A 13,416-nucleotide genomic window follows, 5' to 3' on the forward strand; every position below is an offset into this window, starting at 1 on the left:
TCAGTGATTGCACATATTTCGGGGGATTCATCAATAAGTATATCACCTAGTATGGTGGCCTTTTTTAGTAGGGATTGTGTGTTCAGAAGTAGGATTGAGAAAGTCATTAATCCTATGATTTGAGTAATGGGAGAAGTCATAATTGGAATGAGTGAATTGTAGTATGAGGTGTAAAGCTTAGTTCTCATAATTTTGATGGAGTAGCTCGAGTATTTGAGAATTGGAATGTGGGAAGTGAAATAAGAAAGGGAGAACGAAGATAAAGTACTATATACATGGGAGGGAGGCGAGGAGCCGTCCTCATGATAACTTGTAAGCGTGATTTAGCGTTTGTTTATTTACATAATTGCTGGAACAATTCTAAGTCAGGCTGTTGGGCTAGTAGCGGGCTGTTGGGCTAGTAGTTGGGCTAGTAGCTAGTATAAGAATGATACTGTACACCCACCCAGACACAACGCAGCTTTAAAGTGAAACCATGACGAAATTAGTATCGGAGATGAATAACTAGCTTTAGAAATTACAATTGTTATATTTTCCTAATACTTTCCCCCCTGCTCCTCTGCCTTTCCTTCTTCTCCTCCCTCTCTCCTCACCTGTCTGCCCTCCCTTCCTACCCTTCACCTCCTCCTCTCTCTGCCCTTTCTTTCCTTCCCTGCTCCTCTCCTTTCTCGCCCCTCCACCTCCTTTCCCTTCCGCACTCCCTCCTCTCCACTTGAGCCGTATTGGAGCAGGGGCTCTTTGATCAGCAGCCTCCAATCAGCGCTCTCCTTCGGCCCTGGGGGGCGGGCATTTCATTATCGCCCTGTACAGTACCTTGCACTCATTAAGCCCTTTGGCTGCCATTTGCAAGAAACAAAAGAGAGCGAGCGGAAAAGCCGAAGCAGGAACTTTCTCCTAAGTTCAGGCGCACCTGTCTCTCTCAGATCTCTGAAATCCAAAGCCGCGAAGACTCCTGCGGGCGGCAGACGAGCTGCAAAACTAGGCTAAAAAAACTCCTCAACGTGTAAACAGCTGCTTTCCGAAGTAATGTGACTCGAGCTGCAGGTAAGGCAGGTGCTCTCTTCCCCGTTGTACGCAATATATAGTTTTATTTAAATGCAGCAAGAAATGTGAAACCTTGGTGAAGGACTCTCAAAGCTCCCCAAAAGAACTTTTTGCGGGGGGAGGGTTCTGACAGCCTAACCCTGTCCTTTTGGACTTCCAGCCGAATCGGAACCAGTCTGTGTTGGGCTGAGACGTCATTGGTAACTATGCAGGGAATTTTCTCCCACGTTTATACCGCCTTCCATCTCTTTTTCAGCCCAATCAGTGCAGTGACAGTCCCGGGGGGGGGGGGGGGGGCAGGTTTCAGGGCTCTTCCAGAACCTTTCAGCTGTGGACCTTAAATCTGGCCACGAGGTGTTGCTGTTGCCCAATGCCAGGGACTCCCTCTCCCCCGGGGCTGTGAACACCGCCTCTTGGAGGCACCCCCCAGCCAGGACTGGCCCAGGGTCACAGAGAACTTGACCTGGGGAATTGAATCTAGCCCCCCACATAGCGCTGTTCAGCAGGGCGGCGGAGCCTCCGGGCTAGCATTCCATTTATTCTTTCAAATAAAACTTAGGGATGATTTTTTGTAAATGATTTTCCAACCTCCTCAAAAGTAACAACAGAAAACAAAAAAAAAAAGGTTGGGAGCACAGGGGGAGTGGAAGGCTAGGAGAATACAAAATGTTTCCGTTGCAAAGTTCTGCTGAACAAAAGGACTCTCTGTTCAGTGAAGCCTGCCGTAGATTGTGGCGTGGAGGATGCTTCTGGTCGGGATCCAGGTATGAGGCATGGATACAAGGTATGCAAACTATTCTCAGGCCATCTTGGCAAATCTTTTGGATTTAGACGGGGGGCCAGCAGCAGGTATACACAGGAAGGGGTATAACACCGCAGGCATCCACAAAGTGAATGAAGGAACTCGGGCATTCAGTGCACCTTGAGCCGAAGGGATTTTACTTTTGTTTCTGAAAGCCCCCAGTAAAGCAGCGGATGGAAGCACCGAGGCTAATTTTTTTATTTTTGACACTTTGTTGGCCTTTGTTCTTTAACATTTTTTGTCAGGGAAGGGAGGTTTGCTTTATTTTATGTTTTGGGTTTTTTTTCACATTTTTCCCTTTGTTTTCCCCTTTGCTCTCCCTGCTTCTTTCCTCTCTCCAGCTTCTCTTCCCATTCCCTTTCCTTCTCTCTTCCCACAACCCCTCCCCCCCATCCCCTGCCCCCGATCAGGCATCAGGCTCCAAATTGGCTCCTGGGATCTTTCTGGCCCTGTTCTCAAGAAACATTCTCGTTCATTGGGAAAACCTCTTCTGAAATAAGTGGAAAAATAGGTGAAATTTGCTCTGTATTCCACATTTATAAGGACTTTCTTTTTCTGTTTTTTTTTTTTTCATCTTTCATGGGAATTTCAGTACTATGGCAAAAAAAAAATCAGAGTAAAAAGAGCTTTTCCCACTGATTTTTCTTATAACAGTGGAATTCCCAGATGAAATAAAATAAAAACTGAAAACTGCACATTCGCAAACTCTTCCCTCATTTGTCGCTGTGGTTGTAGGTACACAGTGCTGTGAATGATTCATAATCAGGGGGATCATAGGCCCGATTTACAGAGAAGGGAGTTCTCAGTTTTGACAAAATGTGGTACTTACAGCCCAGGGTAAGATAAGAAAGAAATATATGGGTCAGTCTGGTCAGATTAATCTGCCATTCTCTGGTTTAGAGCCTGCTTGATATAAAGGGACCCAGAGTTAGTGCGTGTATAGTTATCTATTTATACAAACAGTCTAGTTTCTGTATCCCATATATTATAAGATCTCTCAGCCCTCATCTCTCTCTTTCCATTGCTCAGTTCTCAGCAGTGATTTAAGAGCCAGGGGCGATTTTTATGTCTGGATTTGAAAGTTAGCGATCTCTCCTAAAAATCTGACATGCTAGCTAATCAGTATGCTGCTGAAAGTGAAACTCAAAGGCTTAGCAGAAATGTTCAGCAGTTGTAACCAGGTAAGAATGAACAGAGGGAGAGCAGGGGCCCTGCTTTTTTTTTTTTTCCAAGACAGGAGGATCCAGTCCTGGTTTTGCCCCATGGCTTGTAGGGAATTGTAGTTCTTAAGAAAAGAAGTACCACAAAGATTGTCAGGTTCTGGGTTGAAATAGGACAAAGATTGTCAGGCTGATACAGTACGGTGCGCTCAGCCGAGTGCACCATTTAGCATGCGATTAGCTGTGCGTTTTTGATGCGCGTCTACTGACCCTTATACAATGAGGGGTTTAGCGTGTCGAAAACACGCGGCCATCCCCCCCCCCCCCCCCCGAAAACAAATGCATGTTGATGAGGCTATTAGTTAGTCCCTGGATACTGAATGTAAAATGTGCGGCTGCTCTCCCACGTTTCTTTCTGTATCACCCTGTGCGCATGCCGTAGAGTAAAACCAGGACTGGGTCTGCCGGTCCTGCCAAATCAGAGGAGCCAGCTGGTCATCATCTTTCCTCCAATCTCCATTTCAGAAGACGGCATGCAGTGTGTGTGCTGGAAAAAAATACACAAGACATCCATTGTAGGAATGAACATTAGTTTAATGCAGTTTAATGTTTTGGGTCTCATTTTCTTTGCTCACTGGGAGTTGCAAAATCAGAACCACCTCCTGTAAAGAATCAGCAAGGATAAACAAGGTGCAGCACAAATAAGCTGTGAGTGTGATTACTGATTGTTTTATACACACGTGTCCAGAGCATCTCCACTGATTGTCCGCATTTGATTTCCCCAGAACCAAAATGTATGAGAAGAGGCGGTATGATAGCCCGCCAACGTACAGCCCACCTAGTGCCTACGTTCAGTCGGGCTATGGAGTGCCTCCTGCTGGCCCCTATGACTACAACATTCACTCCCCACCAGCCGGCTCCTATTATGTGGAAGATGTACCCCAGCACTTCCACAAGTGGAACTCCCCGCCGGGCATCATCAGAATCCTGGAGGCCGCTATACTGCTGCTCTGCGTTGCCATCTTTGCGTGCGTGGCCTCAACTCTGGCCTGGGAGTACAACTATGGATACGGCGGAATGGGGGGCTACTATGGCGGGATGGGTTACTACGGTGGAGGGAGCTACTACGGTGGGATGATGGGCTATGGGTATGGCTACGGGATGACCAGCCCACAGGCAGCCAATGGCTTCATGATTGCCATGGCAGTGGTTTGCTTCATCACGGTGCTGGCCTTCTTTGTGACCAGCGTCTCCAAGTCCGGCAGATCCAGGTCCCGCAAATTCTACCTCGTGGTGATCATTGTGTGTGCCATCTTGGCTTTCGTCGAGCTGATCGCCTCCATCGTGTACATCATGGGGGTAAATCCGCGAGCTCAAATGACGGGCAGCATGTACTACAGCCAGATGATGACCATGTGCAACCAGTTCTACTCTCCCATGACTGCTGGAACCTTCACCAACCAGTATCTGTACCACTACTGCATGGTGGATCCACAGGAGGTACAGCATTGCTCCTTTGCTTAAATTTTATCTTTTCTGACTGATTTGTAATGTTGAATTGAATTTCTAAGTTTTCCGATTGGCTGAAGTAAAACCTGTACTGTACATTGTATAGTAACATAGTAATGACAACAAATAAAGACCAAATGGCACATTCAGGCTACCCAGAGAACAAGCTGCTCTCTGATTAACTGATATAAAAAATTGTACTGTTCTGTAATGATGCAGACTATTTCTGATGGGTTCAAAAAGATAATCTTTCAAATCTTTAGCAGTGTAAGCATGTCGGCAGGTTAGCAGTGTGATTGGCTGACATAGCTTCCATCAGTTTTGCCCAGATACTCTCCTTTGAATTTTCCTACCTTGTTCCTAGATAAGGGTGGCCATGGAATACATACTTCATCCCATGTAAGTAAGAAATGCCCGAGATGCAGTCCTGATCTCTTTGGGCGTGCACCAGGGGTCACCAAACCTTGAATGAAGGGCCACACGCGATATTTCAAATTTCTGGGAGGGAACCTCCTCAGAGATCTGATGAGCTGGGGAGGTCCTTCCTCCCCACTCTCCTTATAATTTGAAACGCTGAGGCAGGGGAGAGGCAAGAGGCCAGGTTCCCAGCGATTACGGTGTCAGTAAAAGTATTCCTGGGGAGTGGGCAAACCCTGCCTCGCCCATGGAAACTCTACCACCTGCCTCTCCACCTTCTTCAGTATCTGCATCAACCCCTTGAGGGATGGATGCAGGATAATGTGGTCGTAGGACACACTCCCCCCACTTACCCCCCCCCCCCCAGGCATTCTTGCTCTCTTTTCTTCCCTCCCCTTCCTCATCCACCCCTCTCACTCCTTTCTCCTCTTCTCACACCCCTGCTCTCCTTTCACTCCCCCCTCATTCATACCAGAACCTCAGGCAGGATTTCGCTTCTCCTGGTAGCATTTGGCACCCCGCCAGCACTGGCCACTGCTCTCACCACTGCTCCCACCACTCTTGATGGTGGGGGTTGGAGACCCTGCCAGCTCTGGCCACTGTTCTTGCAAGATTTCCTCTCTTGCTGTTGGGGGTTGGATACCCCACCAGCACTGACCGCTTTTCTCACTGACGCATGTGGTCATGCTATGCGGGCAGGAAAGTGTTTGGCGGGCCAGAAAAACATGTCCCCAGGGGCCAGATGTGGCCCATAGGCTGAGGTTTGGGGGCTCCTGGTGTACACTGTTAAGGCATCAGCTGCAGTAAGGTTTAGCCACTGTCTTTGGGGAAACTACTGGACTAGTGCTGTTGGCCCGAAATGTGCAATAAAGAGAGACAGCAGCAGCTTAGTCTGCAACACCACAGTCAAACTCAAAGACTCACAAATTTGCCTAAAAGCCTGTTGTATCACAACCTCAAGACCAACTGAACTGCATGAGCCAGTGATTATGAGGGTGGAGGAGGCAGGCTTGTATATCTCAGACTTGTAGCCATTCCATTCTCCAGCCATTGGCTGATGTCCTGGCCACTCTAAGTGAACAGAGAAACATTTTCTAGCTTATGCTGACACATTAAGGTTATGACCTTACCCTGAACAGGCTGGTCTAGTCCTGGTCTTGCCCTACTGCAAGCATGAATTTGTAGTTTTTTATTTTCTCATTTATTTCCCTATGAATATCCGAATTACAAATCCTTGCATGGAGTGGAGCAGAACCAGGATTGGATCAGCTTGGCGGCTGATCTGATGTATGTGGCAACCCTCGGTAGCATTGTTTGCCAGGCTGCCTCAGAGTTGGCATGAGATTTCAGGCCAAGCCTGCTTTGCTGATTCTGTTCTGCTTTCCCAGTGCTGGAAAAGGACAGGACTGAGCTCCAGTCTCCTGCTAGCATGGAGATAGATCGGTAGTACTGGACCGAGAATGTTTGTTTGTTTTTTTAACGTTGGCTCTCTCTCTTTCTCTCCCCATTTACAGGCGATTGCTATAGTCTGTGGGTTTGTGAATGTTATCCTGCTGTGTGTGATCTGTTTCTTTGCGAGCAGAGTTCGCAGCAAGATCTGGAGGTACGGAAAACCCAACATTTACTGGGACAAGCCGTTCGCTGATGTCCAGGAAGGCCCCAATGTGGAAGAATGGGTAAGTGTGGTGTTCATGCTCCTGATGAATCCTCCTGCTCTATGGGCGCACTCGGCAATGTTCAGCAGATCAGCCCAGCATTTCACCTTGATACAAAGTGATACTCTATGGCATTAGGAGTGGAGAGTCCACTTCTGGTTTTCTAACTTTCACCCCAGTACATTCTGACTCTTGTTATATCAACAGGATAAAGGAGGTCACTAGTGAGACCCACCTTGAGTTCTGGAGGTCATGCCTTTGTAAGGACATTGAAATGATGGAAACGGTTCAAATGAGGCATGCTAAATGGTACGAGACCTGCAACACAAACATAGAAACAGTAAATGATAGCCTATGCAGTCTGCTCAGTAGCGATTGTATGCGCATCTCTCCAGAGTAGATCAAATTCCCTCATGGCACTGTGTCCTTTACAGTTGCAACTGCTGCTCCGTGTAGGTTACCCAACATCTTCCAGGAATCTCAGTGCAGCCATATCACTGCTGCCTTGGGCTGCAGCTCTTACTCAGTAAAGTTTGCCTAGTGCTTTATTACCATTCTTTGGACACTAGGGACCCGCCGTGTTTATCCCATGCTCTCTTGGGAGTCTGTTACTGTTTTTGTCTTCACCACCATTTCCAGGAGGGTATTCCAGGCACTTGGCACCCTCTCCATGAAAAAATATTTATTTATTTATGTGTTTTATATACCGTCATTTCATGGGAAAATCACCGGTTCATAACGGTGTGCAGGTTTGACATTCATAAACAAATAATGAGAACAGAGGTAGACGTACGTACAGGTAGTAAACTAGGGGAACATTTAGAGACAAAGGGTGCACTTCAAATGTGGAAACGATTAGGAAAACATAGAGGGGTTAGGGGTGGGGGTTAATGATTTGGTTGTCTGACTCATGGCGAACTGGAGGCATTTTTGAATAGCCAAGTCTTCAACTCACTCTATTAAATTTTTTATTGCCTGCTATTGTTTGCAGGTCCTCTGGCATGGAGTTCCATAGTTTTCGGTCCAGCAACTGAAATCGCTCTTTCTCTAGTTTGCATTAGATGAGAGTTTTTATGGTCGGGATTTCTATGAGGCCTTTGTTTTGTGATCTGAGCGTTCGTGGTGAAATATGTGGTTTAGATGTTCCCATCAGGTCATTATTCAGATTAATGTTATTGAATAGTATGGTAAGTACTTTGTAGATTATTCTTGATTGTACAGGGAGCCAATGTAGAGCGATCAGTGTAGGGGTGATGTGGTTGTTTTTCCTTTTTCCAGACAATAGTCTAGCTGCAGCATTTTGCAGTAGTTGACGAGGTTTTAGGTCACTAGATGGGAGTCCCAAAAGTAAGGAATTACAGTAATCAAGGTTAGAGAATATTAGAGATTGTAATACCATTCTGAAATCTGCTGTGTTTAGTAGAGGTTTCAGTCTGCTCAGGATTCTTAAATATAGAAACCAGATTTTATCAATTTGCTAATGTGGGTTTTCATCATTGAACATCTAGATCTCTCACCTGAGTTGACGGGATTAATTGGCAATTTCCGAGATCAATTCCTGGTGGAATAGCTTTTGGTGGGTTTCAGCTCAGCCAGATTAATTAAATTTTATTGGGGTTCAATGATCGTTTCATTTGTGCAAGCTTTTCCTTTATTGTGACCATATATTCAGAGATAAGTGATGCTGTTTTATCAAATTTTATTTTTTTAGTGGGATATAGAATTGCAGATCATCAGCATATAAAAAGAAGTCTATTCCTAGGTCTGTTAGTAATTTGCATAAGGGCAGCATGTGTATATTAAATAGAGTTGCAGATAGTGCTGATCCTTGCGAAATGCCTGTTGAGCATTGGAATGTGTTCGATAAGTGATTGAGTTTAACTTGGAAAGATCTGTTTGTAAGGAATGAGGTGAACCATTTAAGTACATTTCCTTCAATCCCTATGTTTCTCAGCTGTCGGCAAAGTAGGTCATGGTCAACAGTATCGAAGACTACTGTGAGATCAATCAGCACCAGACAGTATGATTCATTAGAGTCAAAGCCCCATAATATAGGATCAATTAGGGTTTGTAGAAGAGTTTCTGTTGAGCGATTTTTACGAAATCCAAATTGGTTAGGATACAGGGTATTATTGTCTTCCAGGTGAAATTCTAATTGGGCAAGAACTGCTTTTTCAAGAATTTTTGTGATGAAGGTTAAGTTGGAGATTGGTCGGTAGATGTCCCAATCGTCAGATCTTCCTGCTGTATTTTTTAAGATTGGTTTTATTACTGCTTGAAACCACAGGGCATATGTCCTTCAGCAAGGACGAGGTTGACTTGTGTTGTGATTGTGGGGGTTATGGTTTGGTTTACTTGTTTCAGCGAGGAAGCAGGTATCATGTCAAGTGGATGAGAGGTTGGTTTTAGTTTAGTTATGATTTTGCTTATCTCCAGCTTCAAGACTGCGTTAAATGATGACCAATTATCATGTGAAACTGAAAAAGGAAAAAAAAATAGAACTGCAATGTGAGGGAGAGACCCGATCGGAAGCCCCCCCGACGTCACCAGGGGCAGCTCCAACTGTTGAAAGGCGCCCTGCCACCAGGCGCCGCGCTCCGAAGGGGCGCGACAAAGGGGCCCTCCCCTTTGGGCACCCCTTAGTGCAACCTGTATTGCAAATGCCAGTTAATATCTTTGCAATTGACTATCTCTCCTTTGTTTAATATACTTCCTGTTATCCCTTTTTGCTCAATTGTTAAAAATCCTGCATTTTGAGCTTTTGTAAACCGCTGTGATGGCTTTACTGAATGACGGTATATAAAACTCATTAAATAAATAAATGTGCATTAACGTGATTCAGTGCGTTATAAGGATAGGTACAGGTAATTTGCTGTGTCAACCTCTGGATTTTTTTCACTAAAAGCTGTTGTGTAGTCATTACAAGAACTTCTTGTGAAGTTATTGTTCGTAGTTTGGAGTGCAGAAGGGTCTTTTATTAGACTCTTAACTGTTTCAAACAGTAGTTTTGAGTTGAAAACAATTCTGTGTATTTGTTTTGTATAACAGTCTTTTTTAGATTTATTTGATGGTATTCTGTAGTGTGATGGGTATGATTTGTATCTTCTTGGAGATTCGTCTGAAGAGGTTTTTTGCCAGAGTTTTTCAAGTTTTCTGAGGTGTTTTTTTGTTTGTTTCAGTTCTTCATTGTACCAAGGGTTCATTTTTCAGAGATTATCATAATTTTTGTTTGACATAGGCTGTATTTATCTGCTATTTCTTTGATCATTTTTTTCCCATGAATCAAATGCCATATGACTGTTTAGATATAGGTTGTTTGGTTTCTAGTGCATTAGTTAGGGTTTCTGTTTTGATTTTCCTTCTGAATGTTTTAGAGTGTTTGATTTCGGAGTTCATCGCTGAATGATTTTTGTATGTTAGATCTGCTTTAATTAGGTGGTGGTCAGACCAAGAATTATATTGTGCTTGGTATTTATACTGTAATTTATTGGAATTTGTGAATATGTGTGGCCTCGGAGATGTGTTGAGACCATCCTAAGGCTTCCATAGCTTCTAGATGGATCGTGGAGAATCATTTGCATGTAGCTTAAAGTCCCCTAAGATTATTGTTGTCTCTGGTGTAGAGAATTCTTTTGTGAAAAGTTTGATTAAGGGTGAGCAGTCCTTTTGGAGTAGTCCTGGGGGACAATATACCAATCCAATATTAATTTGTTTTGATTTTAAGATGGCTACTCCATAGGGAGGGTAGACTTCAGTTTTCTTTAGTGTTATTTGAGTTCCTTTCTGGAGATTATTAGTAACCATCTCCTTTTCTTTTATGTTGTAGTACATGGACTAGATCATAATTAGGATGCGATAATTGGTTTAGTAGCACATTGTCTTTGTCATTTAACCAGGTTTCAGTTATGCAGAATATTGTAGGTTGTTGGTCATTAATAATATCATTGATGAGTGGGATTTTCCTTGAAATTGATTGTGTAGTTAATAAAAGCAGTGTGAACAGTATGCATGATTTGATGTTTTAAGTTTTTGTTTTGTTGTGTATTGTATAGTTTTCTTTAATTTATGTTTGGATTTTTGTATTTGTTATTTAAAAGGTCCCTATTTTTCCCCTGTCCTGTTATTGGTTGTATTCTTATTTTTAGTTCCATGTCTGATTGTGATGTTTAGAGCAAAAGACAGAGCATTGTTGGTCAGTTTGGTGGTTATGTCTAAAAGTTAACAACCGTCGCGACAGTGGGGATCTTAGGCAGTATATAGATCGGTCGATGTCAGTCACTTGTCGCAGGTGAGACAGAGTTCACTGGTGGTGGGACCTGCGGACCTATTGAGTCACCCAGATGACTCAATAGGTCCACAGGTCCACTAGGGTGTTGAGAGCTAGCACTGGAATGCGTTACTTGGTTCAGGCTGACAAGGACCCCAATTTAGTTAGTCCCAGCACAGGAGAGAACACGTGGGCTGGTTCAGGAGCTGGCACAAGAACAGGCAGGACACTCTTGTTCAGGCGCCAGCAGCAGGGGGTGAGACCGCAAATTGGTTAGCCCCGGTACAGGAGTCAGCTCAGGAGAAAACACATGAGCCGGCTTGGGGGCTGGCACAGGAACGCCGGCAGGATGCTCTCATTTGGGCACCAGCAGCGGGGGGCTGAGACCGCGCTCCGCTGAAGGACCTGCTTTCAGGTCAACCGCGGCTTCCAATGGATCAGGTTTCAGGCCCAGCAGTTGGGGCTGAAGCCATGCGCTGTGAATGCCGTCCGGGCGCCGACAGACTCCTGGCAATCGGATTGGAAGGGGCAGGCTGTGCAGACCTGGCGGGAGGCAGGGTGGAGGCAGGGGCAGTGGGAGCTAGGCCATGAGTCTCAGGCCGGTGGGCGAGGGGCTTGCAAGCGGGGGTAAACAGTCAATCACCGCTCCTATTAGCTCCAAGCTTCCGCAGATTTCTTGGCATTCCCTCACAGCCACTCTAGCATCATTGGTGTTCCCGGTACATCCGGTTCACTGCTCCGCAGTAAGAGCTTGCTGAGAGAGCTCCTGTTTGGTCAGCGCCATCTGACATTGTGACCCTTAATTTTACAGCTTCCTTTCCATTCAAAAAGCTTGGCTTCTTGGGCATTCATATCTTTCAGGTATTTAAATGTCTGTATCATATCACCCTTGTCTCACCTTTCTTTTAGGACAATGGTTCTCAGTCGGTCTGTTGCGACACACCAGTGTGTCGCCAAGCACACACAGGTGTGTCACACTTCCCGGTTGTTGCATCAGAGGTGGACCCTTGGGCCGAGGTGGGGTTGACGTAACCCATAGGTAAGGACCTACAGGTCCCCACCGTCGGCAGGTGGAGTGGGCTGATAGAGGCCACTGGAGCTTCACCTATATCAGCACTCGTTCCCCGCGGGTTGAGCCTTTGGGTGCCAGGGCCGGCAGGACTTAGGTGGGCCGCTGTTTTTAATTGCAGTAGAAGTTGTTTCAGTCCAGAGACAGCAGGTGAGGGATGGTACAGTTTTACTCTGGACTGGGTAATGTCCTGAAGACTCGGGTGCCAATGGAACAAAAGCAGACAGGGGGCGTTCAAGCAAAAGCAGGCCGAAGCCTGAAGAAACCACGTTCAGAGAGTAAGCAGAAGAGGCGTCCAAGGGCAGGCTATAGTCGGGCCTGGCAGCAATCCGAAGGCAGTGGCAAGCAAAGCGGAGGTCTGGGTCTGGAGATAGGCAGTAGCGTAGTCAGGTGAAGCCGCGGTCCCTACATAGGAATCTATGATGGCGCATGTGCGCCTAGGGAGGGGCGCAGTGCGAGAGCAGCGTCTCTCCACGGGCCATGCAGAGAGACCCGACGAGAAGTGGAAGCAGGATCGAGAACACCGGGGGCTGTGGCAGAGCCAGAGGCACTGTGGGAGGCCCGAGGATGGAGCTGACGGCCCACCACCGCCAGCGAGGAGGAACCAGAGGCTGGAGCACTGTAGAAAGGTGAGGGGGGGCCGTGCCGCGGGTCTACCGCGGACTGCATGCGTAACACATGTCCCCTGCTGACCCAACTGCTCCCCCTACCCGAGCAAAATAGGTCCTCCACCCGGGCTTAAATCGCTGATAACCCGAGCGGAACGCGGCAGGACAGCTGGACTCAGTGGCACTGGCCTGCTCTCTTTTTCCTGCCCCCCTCCTGTGGCACGGAAGAGGAAGTGGTGAGCAGCGGGTGCGTGCACGGGAAGAAGAGACCATGCTAGTGCGAGCAGCCTTGGCTCGAAGAAGAGAAGAGAGGCGCAGCCTGAGGAATGAGCAGCGTGGCTCAGAGAAAAACGAACAACGTCAACCCCCACAGCCGATAGGACTCCTTTCTCCGCGAGGGCTGAAAGTGAAGGAGGTTGCTGCTGCCTTTAGGGTTGGAAGTGGAGTAGGCTGCTGCTGCTGCTGCTGTTGCTGTCGCTTGTTCGGGGGGAGGGGGAGTGAGTAAATGAGCAAACATATGTGTTTGAGGTGCTGTGTGTGTGTGAGTGAGACAGCATATAAGTGAATGATTGAGGCCTGTATGTGTGTGATTGAGAGTCTGTGTGTGAGAGAGAGCATGAATGGAAGTGTATGACTGAGAACCTGTATGTGTAAGTTTATGATTGAAAACCTGTTTGTGTGAAAGATTATGCATGTGTGATTGAGATCCTTTGTGTGTGAGAGAAATCATATGTATGTATGATTAAGAGCCTGTGTGTATAAGTAAGGGAGAGCATGTGTGTCTGTGTGTGATTGAGAGATGGTTTAGGTGAGGAAGCATGTGAGTATGTGATTGAGAGCCTGTGTGTAAATGAGAGAAAGAGAGGACATGTTTGTAAGCATGTG

The 13,416-nt window shown here is 46.2% G+C and overlaps 1 protein-coding gene across 1 annotated transcript in view; it reads left to right on the top strand.

Annotated features, from left to right (window-relative positions):
* The first annotated feature begins 817 nt into the window (after window positions 1-817).
* The window catches only part of LOC115097730 (occludin-like), an 88,738-nt gene continuing 76,139 nt past the window's right edge, over window positions 818-13,416 (top strand). The window contains exons 1-3 of the mRNA XM_029613746.1: window positions 818-1,044; window positions 3,792-4,506; window positions 6,447-6,608. Coding sequence (XP_029469606.1) covers window positions 3,799-4,506; window positions 6,447-6,608 — 870 coding nt within the window. The 5' untranslated portion in view covers window positions 818-1,044; window positions 3,792-3,798. The remainder of the gene's footprint in view (window positions 1,045-3,791; window positions 4,507-6,446; window positions 6,609-13,416) is intronic.

The sequence above is a fragment of the Rhinatrema bivittatum genome, chromosome 8, assembly GCF_901001135.1.
Source record: "Rhinatrema bivittatum chromosome 8, aRhiBiv1.1, whole genome shotgun sequence".
Taxonomy (NCBI): Eukaryota; Metazoa; Chordata; class Amphibia; order Gymnophiona; family Rhinatrematidae; genus Rhinatrema; species Rhinatrema bivittatum.